At 34.8% G+C, this 15800-nt stretch overlaps 1 protein-coding gene across 4 annotated transcripts in view; it reads right to left on the bottom strand.

Annotated features, from left to right (window-relative positions):
• Nucleotides 1-347: 347 nt before the first annotated feature.
• LOC118271574 (polypeptide N-acetylgalactosaminyltransferase 5) overlaps nt 348-15800 on the bottom strand; it is a 37119-nt gene continuing 21666 nt past the window's right edge. The window contains exons 8-15 of one of the 4 annotated variants that reach the window (XM_035587645.2): nt 13653-13830; nt 9651-9831; nt 8182-8321; nt 7487-7585; nt 7130-7189; nt 4890-5024; nt 4497-4672; nt 348-2500 (exon numbers count right to left, since the gene is read on the bottom strand). In XM_035587645.2, coding sequence (XP_035443538.1) covers nt 4514-4672; nt 4890-5024; nt 7130-7189; nt 7487-7585; nt 8182-8321; nt 9651-9831; nt 13653-13830 — 952 coding nt within the window. In that variant the 3' untranslated portion in view covers nt 348-2500; nt 4497-4513. Of the gene's footprint in view, nt 2501-4496; nt 4673-4889; nt 5025-7129; nt 7190-7486; nt 7586-8181; nt 8322-9650; nt 9832-12982; nt 13164-13652; nt 13831-15800 lie in introns of all 4 variants that reach the window. The other 3 variants (XM_035587644.2, XM_035587646.2, XM_035587647.2) reach the window with 3 other exon arrangements.

Here is a 15800-nt window from a genome sequence, read left to right as displayed (position 1 = left end):
CCTGCTTTGAGCCGGAGCCACTTTACCCCTTAGTTTAACCGCAGTCCTGATCGGAATTTGATATGTACTTTATTTTGATAAATACTAAAATAAGCAAGTAGTTTTGCATTCCATAAATTAATTAAGTGTAGCTACCAGTTCAATCATAGTTTTGTTAGCAATCAAAGCATACTGTACGAAATTGATTACAGAGCAATTTTTATAGCAACTGTAAGTGAACGTAAATTATTAATTAATTATTGTTCCGTCAGAACTACAATCAAAACGAATCGTATTGATTATAATTATGTTTCATATACTTAGGTTATTCAGGTATTGAGGTACAAAATAAATAATAAAAAAACATATCAGTCCAAATAATTTATTTCAATTGTCATAGTCACAATATAGATTTTTTATTTATTGGAATGGTTGAATGAACATTTAAAAACAATAATTGATGATTAATTTTGGCACTTCTGGTTATTAATCCATCAATATTTGTTGAGATTCGAACCTTAGACAAATAAATGCTTTCATGATGAACACATCGTCATTGTTTTTGTAAGTATTTTATTATGGACGATTCTTGACGTAACAACTTATGTACAATAATTACAATAATCGTCTACATGACTACAATACTGGGCCGCAGCGCCCGCGGCGACAGTGCCCGCACTCGCACTCTACTCCGCCCACTTCGGCGCGACCGTGAAGTTAAAACGTTAAACAATATACAAACAGTGTCGGCTGGAACAGAAACCCTTGGGAATCTCTAATGACTGTTTATTCAAATTGTATATTCATACAACTTTACTGTGATGTACTGTATACAATTTAGGTAAATAAATAAACTCGCGAATTTTCTAATACTATCATAAATTTACATTTTATTTTTTACTTTACATAGTGATATGATCTTACATTTATTAAATTTATGAAATAAATAATAATAAGAAGCGATATAACTCAAATCACTAACCAATTTATAAAATACATCCAAAATCATGTACAGAAATAATTCGGCTTCGAGAGGAATTATCTCGGCCCTTTGTGTTCAACCAAATCTTTAAATTATACAAATGCAATAATATTACGCCACAGAAATAACTCGCCACTAATTATGACGCAACACGTCTAATTAAATATAATTTCGTTGTCAGGGCCCGATGTATTATTGTAAACTATATTATATTAAATTATACAGGAATGAAATTTGCTAAAACGTCCACTTAGCTACCGTTTTTAAATACTAATATGAGAAAACCATAACAAAGGCAATTCCATCAAGCCTTTCAAATATGATATAGATACACTAAAATATTTTCATTATTATTTATAACTCCTATCAATAACGCCATATTTTGAAACATCATAAAAATAATTAAGGCAACAGTCGCTTTAAAAATAAAGAGCTGTTGTTACACGTACAAGACGAGGAAACGTTTTGTAGATGTAACAACGAGCTCATGAAATAGTTTCCTTAGCTACATATAATCTCACACTTGAATAGTTCGCATAACACATAAGAGGGCGCCACGCGCGACTCACGCGGCTCCAGTAAACATAACGTACGTAAACTAGATCTAACTGGACACAAACGTATGAAAATATTCTCCGGGGGTCAATGGCCGCACAGAACCTAACACTTTGTTACAAGAACTACAATATAACGAAGATATAACATTATCGGATACTTGGTGCTACTGGAAGGCAGCTCGTTACTCTAGCTTTACTAACCGAGTCATCACATAAAGCCGCAGTATCACCACACGCTTACGACTGTCCCCTACGAGCTACGAGTACTAGAAGACAACGAGACAGAACAGTACGGAGATATGGTCATGTACTTACTCAAGTGAAATATACAGTATAGAAAATAGAGTATAATTATGTTAGAACAATTGTAAATGCCTATCAGACTGAGAAGTGACAGAATGAATCTGAAAATACTTGACAAATTATATATTAATGTATAACGAACAAGAGAAACTATTGTATACATATAGACAAACATTAACTATGTCGTAACATTACCTAGACTTAACTGGTCATGGAATGGAGTATTCTGCGAACACCAGAGCTATTGCGCGTGCGCATATTACCAGTTATTTTAGTAAATTTAAGTAACTAAAGTCTACGAATGGCTCGTTCGTGGCCTCAACCACCAGACACCACGCTCCACTACAGAATACACTAGCTTTCGACAAGCAACCAAATATAGTGATTCATAACTATATAATAATATATTTTTAATAATAAATATCTCTCGCATTAATCTCTATTCAAACAATAAACAATGTCAAACGAAGCACACAAACACATCCGACGCAATACTAAATTGAGCAACGTTTACAGGGAATACAACAAATTACAGCTTTCATAATGTATTGTCAACAGTTCTCGGACCACGTGTCGTTACATTAAATCTAATACATATAAAATTTCAGTTATAGGAATTAGGAATAAAATCTGATATCTAACGAGAGGGGAAGACTGGTATGGTCAATCGTTGTCATTCCTGAAATCAAAAGAAAAGTTCAATTAGTTTCGGCATAGGCTTGAATTTCGTGAGTCTTAATAAAAAAACAGTCATTAATTATTGAATATAATTTTAGTAGAATTTATGTGTATTAAAAAAAATTGTACATATTATTAATTTTCGTAAATCATCAGCATTATAAAGTCCAACTAACTAAGGGGAGGTCTGTTGCATGAGAAAAACAGGTATAAAAACTAATTACATACACAACAACTCAAGGTGTAAACCGTGAAACGAGTATTTACATTAAATGCAATAAATAACGTTACTTATTTTTTACCGACTTCACAAAAAGGAGGAGGTACTATGTTCGGCTGTTTGTATGTTTTTTTTTTTTTTGTATGTTTGTTCATCGAATACTCCGTCAATTGTCGACGGATTTTCAAAATTCTTTTTTTGTTCGAAAGTAGATAGTTCAGAGGTGGTCCCATTGTCACCAAGTTAGAATCTGATGATGGAATCTTAGAGAAATCGAGGGAACTCCTCAAATATTATAGGGAACTATATAGTGATTTTGATATATTCATCTAGAATTGAAGCATTTACAGTCAAAAAGTAACCTTTGAAGAGGTGGAACTGATGAATAAGACCAGAAATGGCCAATGGAACTTCATACTCACATAGAAATCACAATAAAGTTAATTAAGTGACTGTGACAATATAAATAAATAAAGTAGTTATAGAAATAGAGAATTTTAATCGACTTTTTTAGTTGCGATACTGAGTATCGCAACTCAAAAGTGTGAAATAAAATACTTTTTACAAAAAAATAAACCGACTTCACTAAAAAAGTTAAAAATAACTTTAATTTCGGAAGTCGGTGTAACAAACAAATAATACCGAGAAACACCGACTTCCGAAATTAAAGTTATTTTTAACTTTTTTAGTGAAGTCGGTTTATTTTTTTGTAAAAAGTATTTTATTTCACACTTTTTATATTCTAACGGTAGAATAAAACAGCACAGGACATAAAGTTAGTACATAAGTACACATTATAAAGGTAACAGCGTAAATAATCAATTATTCTACATTATATAATATTTGTTCGCGTGTAACTCTCTGAACGACTGCAACCAATTGATAATATTTTTGACGTATTACACATTCTTAGGACAAGATTTATAACTTTGTATGAAAGCAAATCCTTAGTAAACTTGGGGAATAGCTGTCTTGAGAAGCCGGGCAATTGCAACATATAGGGATAACTTATTATATGGCCACTACATTTCACAGATTCAATAAACACTTCGAAACAATCTGACGGCTCTAGCTAACTAGACTAGGGTGCTATTATCACTGGTAATGAAAGGGAGATGGCAGACATCTTATGTAAAATATTTATATTCAGTTGAATCTGGTTAAAATTCAATGCTATTACCATAATTTGTGGCTGTGATTACTGGCTATACGTACCTAAGAACCTCAATGGTCTTATGGTAATACATAGTTTGATGTTAGTAAGCTCTTAGCTTAGCGGTAAGCTCTTCTTTTAAGCAATCGGGTAATAACGAGGTCAGAATTTTATTCGATTTAGAGAACTCATATAATTATTAAATTAGGTAGTAACACCTACTTTGCATAATAGTGATATAAACTGTAAATATTGGATAATGTTAATTCTGTGTTAGACAAATATGCTTAAAATAGAAAACTAGTTACTACAGCTGATAACACTGTTACGCTTTGTACCTACTTGATATAGATAGATATAGCTAGTGTAATGCAAAGCAAGTCGGCGCTACCTTATTATCCTTTATTTGTATTGTATTGCCACTGTATGTACCTTAAAAGTACCTTTAACCGATGAGCATGCATGAAAAACTGATAAAGCGATAGAGGTATGTAAGAGTCGTAGCAATTGGCGGTCCATTGTCTCTGCCTACCCCCATGATTGGTAGGCGTGAAGTTATGTGTGTATGTATGTATATACTATGTATATGTAATAATAAATAGTGTAGATGTATGCTGTACGTACCTGATGGTATACGATCACTAGCTGGGCTGGTGCCGGGCCTGCCACTTGAAGTCGACCTGCATGAGCCACTGCTGCCCCCGCGACCGGTTGCACGGCCGCAGCACCGGCTTCCACACGTCGCCCGTCTCCGGCTTGTCTAAGCACATGCCTGTGTTCGTGTGCTTTATTGTTCGCGTCTGTAATGCAATACATACTCATGTAAAAATCAATATCTTTATTCAATTTTCAACCTTATCATTCCGTAATTCAGTTGAATATCCTTTAACTCGTCGTCGGAACGCAGATCTACGCGAGACCCAATGTATTTTCTATTGTTGTCTTATATACGCATACGAAAGGTTAATTCCCGGCAGCTTAACGTACTGACTTATAGTTACAATATTGTGTGCTTACCTTGGAATCATAAGTCCACTCCTGGTTGCCTCGCATGCCGTGGCATCGAATCAGCTTGATGGGGCCGCGCGGATGTGCCGCGTCCAAGCAGTTGTCGTCAGACATTATCTGCTTACGCTTCGTGTACGCAAACACCTGTATACAACAACGAATACAGTTTCTATAATATAATACTTATGCTAAATGAAATAGGATACGTTTTAGATTGAATTCAGTAAGAGGAATAGCCATGCTAAGATAGGAATGGGTCGGCTCGACCAGAGTGATATCAAGACCTCACAGAAACCGAACGTTAAATAAGCTTTCGTTGTGTTTAGCCGAGTGAGTAAGGGTAATGGACTCCCTCAAAGGCTAATAATGCACTTGGTTGACAATGTTCTCTGGTGTTGCAGGCGGGCACGGGTGGCTCCAATTGCTTATCATCAGGTAATCCGTCTTCTCCCATAAAATCGATTGATACTAGATTTTGTCATAGAAACATTTTATGAATTGTAAACATTATTAATTTTTACAAGACAAAAATCAATGAAACAAGAACTCCACACATATATTTAAAGCTTAATTTTCTGCACACAGCACGAAAAGAAGAATCACAAACTCTAAATGAAATATGTATAAAAGAGGACGATGAACAAAATGGTTCTGCGTCTATGGTCTACTCAGGTAAATGAAAATCCCTGATACTCTAAAACCACTATAACTATAGCCTATAACCCTCTATAAACCACAACTTGATGAATCCTGTTTTAATCCCCTTCATACGACTTACCAAATTAAATTTAAGTAATTAAATAATCGATTTTTAAGAAAACGAAATCATTTTGTGAAAGGCATAGTAAATGTTGAGTAAACGAAGGCTTATGTTGTAGTGATGAAATCTTGTAGATACAACAGGTATAGTGCAGCATAATAGTGTGCAAAACGATAAATTGATTCTGTTACAAAGCAAGATTCGATTTGTACAAACACAAGATTGACAAAACTATTCAATCCAAGAGTTAATTTAGTGACTGTGCTAATAAAATGGTGAGCGAGTTATGTTGGAGAAGGATTTTTTCTGTTTTTATTTATGAAATATAGAAACATATTCATTTCCATTTATTATATTTTCCCTCGATTCTCTTGCTGATCAAGTGGTAGTAAGCGCGACTGCTGAGCAAGGAATACTTTGTCCGACCCAGGAACCAACCATTAATCGATCAATGAAGCGCGCATTCAATTCTACTATCAAAAATTTCAAATGTCGTGGAATAATCCTTAAATGAGGACTTTAAGCAACATAATAGAAATTTTACTGTTGCTAATAAAGCCATTTGAATTGGTTAATTAAGCATTCGATAAGTCATGACAAAGAAAAATGTACCTTAATTTCAAAGAAATGAAATTCTTATTAGGTTGCTAGTTAATGCAACTGCAGCGGTTATTTGTAGCTGTGGAAATAATTGTCAAAACATTACTGGTTTAGCGGTGTAATGTTTTGATAGCGGTGTAATGTATTGTGTAGCTGTACTGTACACAAACATAATTATTAATTACACTTTAGTTTATTATTAGTTCGAACATTTAGCTAAATAATGAACAAACTTCATTGAAGTATTCCAATTAATTAATTAATTAATTGAAATTATTTGATTAAAGGTCGCGATACACTTTATGCTATAGAGATATGTAGTATGCTTTTGAAAAATCACGATGCAGATTATAAAGCTCTCTCTCTCTCTCTAAGAGCTTTATAATATGCAATGCACATTCTCTACTGTGTAGAGTCTACACAGCCTCTATACATATACACTATCAATTTGGTAAACCAATTATAATTTTATATCTCTTTAGGAGCCGGCTTACATGAAATGTAAAACAAGCGATAGAAAGGTATGCCAGACTATACAACATTCAAAGGAATAGGAGAAGGGAGCGTATTCACAAAATTTAATGGTTTTTTCCCAATTAGTTTTATAGGGCAAATAAATATGGAAACTCCAAAAAATCCTACTTATGCATTGATCAACCATTTTCAAAGCATCCAGTTCCAACATAACAAACGCTTACTTAAACTAAATGCAGTGCAAATTAGTCAATGAAATAACCTCCCATTACGGCAAACATGTATGTTCAGATATTTGGAATGACTGTGTGTATGTATGTATGCATGAATTATCGTGTAAACTGTTACAAGCAGTGCAATGTCGAAGCACGACCGTAAACACTGTACATGGTGTACAAGCATATACTATACATACTTGCGATATCGGTATTACTCGTTTTTTTTCACGTTTCTTAGTCTTCTTTGATTTTCTGGTCTTTAGTTGTAACGAGAGGCAATGTCATTACTTACGAATAATTTAAAATTGTTGGGATAGTATAAATAATGTTGGCTTATATTATAGAGTGTTACATGGTAAACACAAGCCTATTGGTATAACCAAAACATGTTTAATAATAATAATGAAAAAAGTTTAAGAATGGAACATTCTCCAATACAAATTCAAAGACATTTTAGCAGCGGTTACACCATGAAAACGCATTGCGTTAACCATGTAACACCATAGCCATAGGTTATACATAAATAGAGGTAATTAAATATTAGCTTTACACACCTGGTTCCCGCCCATTCCGTGACAGTATCCCATGCCGAGCGGTTGTCCCGCCTTGCCGCCCAGCGTGTCCAAACAGTTGGAAGTCTCCGAGTTTCGGATCTGCAAACATTCATGTTTACCATCAAACACACGTAACACTTGTATAAACACGACATAGTAATCTATTGACATTACAAAATACGTATTACATTATAGTATAGGCTAATATGATGAAATTGGGTATTAGCATTTTCATTTCCATAGTAGGTAAAACTTTGAACAAAATGACAGATTACAATGCAATTCGTTATAGAAAAGTTGTCTACTTACTTGTATTGCTAGTCACAAAAATATTGTATAACAAAGACAAGCTAAGGACTTAACAACTAATAATTATACAGTTAGTAAGAGCATTTTAGAGCCCTGTTCATTTATTAGAACACCAAGATATGCATTTTTTAAAGGTATTTGATGGTGTCGTTGTGGAGACTGGTCTTACAACCAAATTGTCTTATAAAATAGTCTTTAAAATGTTCATTTAACTTCTAATCAAGAGTGAGCTGAACAAGAAATTGTGAACACTGTAAAATGACTTTAATGGGGTTTTAAGTGTAAAATAACAATAAAATGAGAAACTTAGTCACAACCATATTTTGTTATAGATATAATTTTATGAAAGCATCTATTTTGTGTAAGAGAAGAAAATGGGAACTTACTTCTCCAAGATAGTAGTAGTCGAGCGGCATCTGACTCTCCGGGTATATGTTTTCGAGGTACCACCTGAAGCTCTTGCACTTGAGGCGCTCGCGCAGCGCCTTGCGCTCGCTGACGTCACCGACCGGCACGTTCAGTGCGCCTGCTCATACCAGCATGCAATAACATTACCACGACATACTAACAAGTATAGTGATACATATATACTACTATATAACAATACTAAGGTCGGTTCGTACGTACTTTCGTCGTTCCTCGTATAAGAATAGTACAGAGGATCTGTATTAACATAAACTTCTTCCGTAGCATCTGTTACTACGTAATCTTTACCGCTTACACTTGGCGAAACATAAGTCTCGACGGGGCCCACTGTTTTATTATCTTTATATTTCTTTGGTGCTTGAAAAAAATATCAAAAGACCATTAAAGTTTCAATCAAGCACTAGAGCAACCCCAAAGAAAGTAACGATACTTGAACCGTTTATAATCACAAGAAAAAGTAGTAAATCAATTCGATGGACATGGCAACACTACTGTTAGTTTGAAGCATGAATTGAATACGTTATCCAATAACAATGACGTACAGTACAAATGAATGTATGTGACCGAATGTTAATGACTGGTTAATTTTGTTAGAGACATGCTGGCAACACTTACTTGCGTGTCACAACGACACATGAATAAGTGTTGCGATAAAAAAACTTGTATACAGGATTAATCAGTAATAAATGAGCAACACGGTTAAATATTGACTTGTCCATGGCATTAACCCTGTATATTATATTAGCTAAATACGGACGGACACGCAACATGTAAAATTGACATAAAAAATGTAAATATTTTTCCCTCTACTTCTTTGTCCTGTTATCAACACATTTATGATGCCTATTGAAACATACGCTTATCGCTTAGCCACCTGTTCTGAATTTAGTCAAGCGAGTAGAAATATAAATAAAATAAGTGTAGCACGTCTATAAAATGTTGAAAAAAGAAAATGGCTACATTTATTTTACTTCCGTAATACTTCACCACACGAAATATTTCGTATTTTCATTAACTTAAAATAAATAATAATTGCGAGCCAATCTTGAATTTATGTTAATAAACGGCATTTGCCTAACAAAAAAGGAATGCAAAAATAATTAATCAAAACGTGTTGACACTAAGTCCTACATTCCGAAAGGATTATGATGAGTATAAAAATGAAGCCCATCGTATAAAACGATTCGCGTATCTCGTTGATTCATTTAAATCATCTGTCATTTATTTGTACAAATTTACAGGAGGATAAATTGTGAACCAATACCCCAAAAGTCTCAACAATAACTAGAGTCTTTGTGGTGCACCATGTTTCAAAACATGATACGCAACATGGAGTTGTAACATTGCAAGTTGCACGTTTGACCACCACAAACTCAAGATTGGCTACACAAAAGGAGACTAAATAGAGAGCAGGTGGTTGCACCAGTACCGGGGTTAATATTGTAGTAGAAATGCTTCCAGTCGTCGAGCCAGACCTCAGCGAGGCGCGCGTTGTTGTGGTTGACGACGCGGCCGGTGCCGCCGGGGAAGGAGTAGGGCGTGGTCTTGCGGAACACGTGGCCCACGTGCGAGCACGGAGCTATCTCCAGGCGGCCCCCGCACATCCACACCTAGCCCGCCACACCACCCCGTTATGGACCCAAGCCAAGTAGCCAGGATGATGCATGTCTTTTTTGTTATTATTGTTATTGTTTATTGTGAACTTGGTCCTTCGATACGCCATACCATAATATGTAATTTGTCTTTTATCACAGTACAGTAAGATTTGAATAATAACGGGAGTCTACTACTGTTACTTGGAATATTGCGTAGTTAAGGCTCTCAAAACACTTGGTTTGCAACTTAGGACTTTGACAGCATGTAATTTTGTTTGCTGTTTAATAGTTCTTAATACTTTTACTGATATATTCAAATCAAAAGCAATTTAATGTTACATTTAAATCTGGAAATTGTGAAGAACGTGGCCAATGGCGGTAATCGAAAAGACCATCAATTAATGAATAGCAAAAATCGGTACACTTTTGTGTCTTCCGATTCTTAAGGTTTAGGATTTTTTGTATTTTAATTTGTTTACAATTTACGTAATTAATTTATATTTATAAAATCACAACAGTATTAATTAGTCAAAAACTAAACTTGAAATATGATGAATGAAGTGAACATTCTGTTATAATACGAATCTATAACATTGTTCACGTGGATCAATTGTACGACTTTTCAAATAAAAAACATGACGTTTCATTGTTCTGTACATCTTAATAAACGAGAAACGTTACATGCACTTGTGTTTAACAAAAATGTTTTTTCCTTAAGCGCCATTGAAATTATTAGCATAGTAACATGATATCAGACTTAATTTGCCGAAAACTTCGAAACTAAGAGCTAGGTAACAGTTGCAAATACTTTTCGCGATAAAATAGAAGACGAGCAAAAGTGAACCGATTGGCTTAAGACATAGAATTCAAAATCCATTCATCATGGCTACTTATCCGATGTTATTCAACATCTCACACCTGCGAGGGCTACGTCACATACCATTGATCAATAATTAAATACAACTAGTTTACAAATGTACACAGGTGACGTTCCCTGCAAGTCTGAGACGCACACACGACAGTCACATGCAATAATGAGAATTAGGTAATTAAAAATATATCAAAAATATTCAAATTATTGCGAGCGACAAAGTTAATAATATCACATGTTAGAATGAATGTTCAAAGTTAGCACATGTATTATATTAGTAGACAAACCAACACAATAAAAATATTAATCAACTACTGAATATAAAAGCACATAATTCTTCCAGGAATCGTTGCTAAATTAGCCGAAAAGGGAGTTCAGAATACACTGTTGTTATGAAAACACGAGTTTGTTTGTGTTTCACTTCAATAACAATGGAAACAATAATAATCCCAAATAATAATAAAGACAAGTCGAATATTTAGTAGTATAGTGTAGTATAGAAATAATTATGCAGGTCAAATGTCCGACCTGCTCATCTAATCTAATAGGAGCAATCGTATCTGAGTAGCCCATTACATAACTGCACAAAACACGCTTCGACCCGTATGGTACATACCCATATCTGGAATTTTAACAACAACCTGGTATTATTATTAATCACAATACACATAAAGGTTTGTAAAACACATAACAGGAACCGATATATTAATCTATATCTTCCGCTGTAATTGTATTAATTAAATTATTTAATTCATAGCTGTTATCGCAATAACACATAATTCTATTAAGCCATGATAGACGGGTTGCGGGAAATGATACTAATTCCTGTTAATAGAATATTTTTCAATGTTAAACTCGGACTGAAGGACCAGAATATTGCGGAACAAAGGACCAATTCTATTGATCTATTAATTATACCAAAAGTTTGTCTAGATATTACTGACATACAGTCAAGGAAAACATCGTGAGGAAACCTGGACTTATAAATTAAATTGCAAGTTTGAAATAATCCTTCTTGAGTAGATGTGGTGATGAAAGCTAGTTCCTTCTCCATGTGGGAAGAGCTTTTGTTCAACAATTAGACAGTTACAGACTGATGACAATGACCAAAAGCCGATGATGTAAAAATATTCCATAAGTAGTAATTACGCAGATGATAACTTATGTTAGCTCACTCCACGGTACCTTATTATTTGGTCAGTTGGTCTAAATTAATTTTAATCGTCAAGGTTCCAACGAATAGTGTCACCTATATTTACTTCACGTATTTACTTAATTAAATAGTAACGAGTCTCATTTCATAAACTACTTGGCACAGTTGATAGATAAATTAAATATTATGGACATATCATTCATCGCGACCCGTCTAAAAAGGATTGCTGTGGTTAATTCTAATATTGATTGGAAATATTATTTATCAAAACTCATTGCTTCTGCATCAAGAAGAAGCAGAAATTAACATAAAACATTGAAAGAAAAATAGTACAGCGAACAGAAGTAAAAAAAGGTGTTACAGGATTAAATCAATTAAAAGAAAACTTATTTAATCTGAGCGTGATTAAAAACCAAGATTCCAAATTGTAATTTAATCCTGCAACGTAATAAGAAAAAATAAACAGACACAAAGAGCGGGAAAAACACATAGATTATAAAAAAGCGATGAAGCAAAATGAATGGAAAGTAAAATGACATGCCCAGACATGAATGCAGCCGCAATGGGGTTAATGTTAAGCTTTACTGGATTATAATATTGTCAAAATGTTAATGATGTAATGTATCAACTTTACTTTGTTAGTGTTATATCCCAAGCCACAACAAAACTTTCTTCATTTGTACCTTCACTCCTAGCATTTTGCTACATTTACTGTAACTTTTGTACTTCAATTTGTAGGAAGAATAAACTCGATTTTGTCCTGAGTCTCTTTTAAATCGAAACTGATTCAAAATGGGAACTCCACTTGAATCTATACTTTATTTTTGGTGTCAAAGTAATTGATGTCAATTGACTTATGTTAATAAAGAACCCACATAGAGTTATAATTAGAACATTACAACGAAAAGTTAAATCTTAGAGCTGAAGTAGGTCAAGTGTTTCAACCAGATGTGAACTTGTTTTGTTCAGTCATAGATTAATTATTATAAACATACATTATTGAATGTTTATTATTCTTAAAGCGGGAAATAAAACCAATAACTAATTATTATTTAATTCACATCTGGCGCTACATAATTAGGTCGTATTGATTGAGAAATAGCAAAATGTTAGTAGTGTCGGCACATAGATCCGAGTCGAACCTGGGTTCATGGCGTAATAGAACTCTCCCCACTCGTCCATCCAGACTTCGGCGACGCGGGCCGCGTTGTGGAGGACGACGTTCTGCACGCCGCCGGGGAAGGAGTACGGGGACTTGTCGCGGAACACGTGGCCCACGTGCGAGCACGGCACGATCTCCAGGCGCCCGCCGCACTGCCACACCTTCGCCCACGCACAACATATACTACTGCACCTACGTCTCCCGCCATGGGAGCCTATGTCTTAGCCAGGAGATACTATACTGCACAAGTGTGTACGCAAACACAGGTGCACATCATTCTACCTATAGTATGTTATCTGCGGTCACTTTGTCTCAAATTATTTTTTGCCTATCTCTAGCTCTTTTCATAAAGTCATTATTTTTGTTAAGCCTTTAAAACTGACTTCTAAAAGAAGAACATTCTATAGCTAGCTTGTACATGTACTAGCCACACCATCAACTAAGGCAGGTTTATTTCAACGTTAGAAAAACGTGTTTCATCAACTTACCATATTGGCTCAAATTACATATGATTGAATCACATTGAATATTGATGTAATAAGGTAGTGGACAGCGCATAGCGAGACACAAGCTGATTCGCAGCCAACTAACAGACTAGGTACTATTCTACGTTTGTTTGTCCTTCCTATCGCACTATGGAAATAGTTTACCCTGAAGCTCATTTCGAGGTTTTCTCCACCCCAAATGTCCATTCCCTGGTCGTAGGAACCGATCTGGTAGAAGTAGTCCTTGTCGATGGCGAACAGTCCGCCCGCCATGGTCGGAGTGCGGAGCGGTGCCGTGCGGTCTCCGCCGCGCCGCGCCATCTCACGCTCCGGCACGCGATACCTAAGCACAACATTCAATATAATTCAGGTACATTAACAACTACTTAATAAAACCTTATCTTATAGATAAACGATTTCAAATCATGTTTTATTTGTATTTGTACAATATTTAATATTTCTTAGTAAAATGTACGTTTTCTGTATCTAATTGATTACAGTGAAATCGAAATTAATTAATGTATTTTTTAAATCATATTTTTTATCAATACTGCTTGGATACAAAATTCATTAGCTAAATGGGCAATATTTCCTATTTATCGTTATTATTTAGTAATAATTTTTAATTTACCGACGCGAAAACTCATGAAGAACAGTAATTGCCGATAAAAATTTTAGAGTTCCGCAAGTTAAGTTACATACCTATTATTTGAAAGTGAAACAACGTACTTGATATAACGAGTTTACCAGATGTATTATTAAAATGTACTGAGATGTTAAAAGGTGTCGTACCATGATCGAAAGTTGCAACATCTTATTTGCTACTCACTTTTTTTACATTGAAAATGTTCAGATGAAACGATTTTGCTTATCGTCACAATCTACTCGGGATGCCACACATCATATTCTTAAATTTTTACTAACATAGTATTGGAAACTCATTTAACTCAAGATACAAAGATCTTTAGGAAGCATCTTCTTTGTATGAAATTCCTTCTTTAGATTTTTAACTTTATCATTTTACTTACACAGTCGAAAATTCAATCAAAAAAATTAAAGATGTGAGTCTACTCACATGAACCTAAGTATTAATGTTTTACTTTCACGTTTATGGAAAGATTTATTTAGTCCCTACCCTTTTTCTCTCGACAATTTTTACAGTTTAACAGGAAATATCTTTAAACATATAGCGGCGTACTATAGCATACATATTATAAAGAATTTTGAACATACCCAATATCCGATACATGAGTTATGTATAAGAGTAAATCTAATTGTAACATGTTACGTACGTATAATGCCTATATGTTCAAATAATGATTAGCAAACGGCACACGCGACTGTTGACTTTATGGTAAACGACTGCGGTTTATCAATTACTAATTAAACAATTCGGTTTGGTTATAAAATTGTACTTTTACTCTTGTTAACGATATTTGTGTCTTTTTCCTTTAGTTTTGACCTATTACGCTGGGCCACCGAAGCATATTTAGCCGTTTTACGTACCTACCTAATATAGTCATTGGACATGCTAGAATACAATAACTGATTGCAATTATATATGGTAGTAACAGTGAATTAGTTACAATTAAACCTTCGTCCATTCACCTCATAGTATGCCAATAGTTTTTAATTACTCTATTCAAACATTATTTCCACCTACCCAATAGCAGAACAAATCGACCCTTTTCGATCGAACAATGCCGCCTAAGTACTAATATTTCCTGAAATCAGGCAAACCAATAATTTATTGGCTATCACGTGCGATATGGGGACGCGTGAACTTATTAATGAGCGTTGTAATTAACGTGTTTTCCACCGCGGCCGTCGGAAAGGAAAACAATGGGACGCAGCTGTTATGTAATCACAATAATCTGCAACAACAATAGCACGTACCTGCGAGTCGTACAACAGTACAAGCGCACGCGTCTAACGCGGTTTCAGCCAACTAACTTTAAACACGAGATTTAGTTACATGCAGCAGAAACGCTTGTTATTATTACCGTGAAAACGAACCTTGTTTTACACCTATTTAGTTCAATACTTTAGTTATTGCTTTTTAATTGTTTTAACTTCAAAGCAAACTGTATTGTTTGATATTATGAATGTGAGTGGGTATGAATTCATTCTCGCTGAGTTAGTACGTAGGAATAGGAGGATCCTCCGACCAGGCGACAGTGATCTAGCCTGGCGGGCTTTCTGCCCAACTGTTGTTCGTTGGGATTTTCTATCCGTGTTAATTCGCACGCTGAATGCACTCATGACTCCTGCGATACAACTTTTCTCTTCTATGAAATCCAGTTAAAATGCAAT

The sequence above is a fragment of the Spodoptera frugiperda genome, chromosome 5 (genome assembly GCF_023101765.2).
Source record: "Spodoptera frugiperda isolate SF20-4 chromosome 5, AGI-APGP_CSIRO_Sfru_2.0, whole genome shotgun sequence".
In the NCBI taxonomy this organism is placed as follows: domain Eukaryota; kingdom Metazoa; phylum Arthropoda; class Insecta; order Lepidoptera; family Noctuidae; genus Spodoptera; species Spodoptera frugiperda.
Note: the sequence above shows the minus strand (reverse complement) of the source record. Positions and strands in the feature narration are given on the sequence as shown.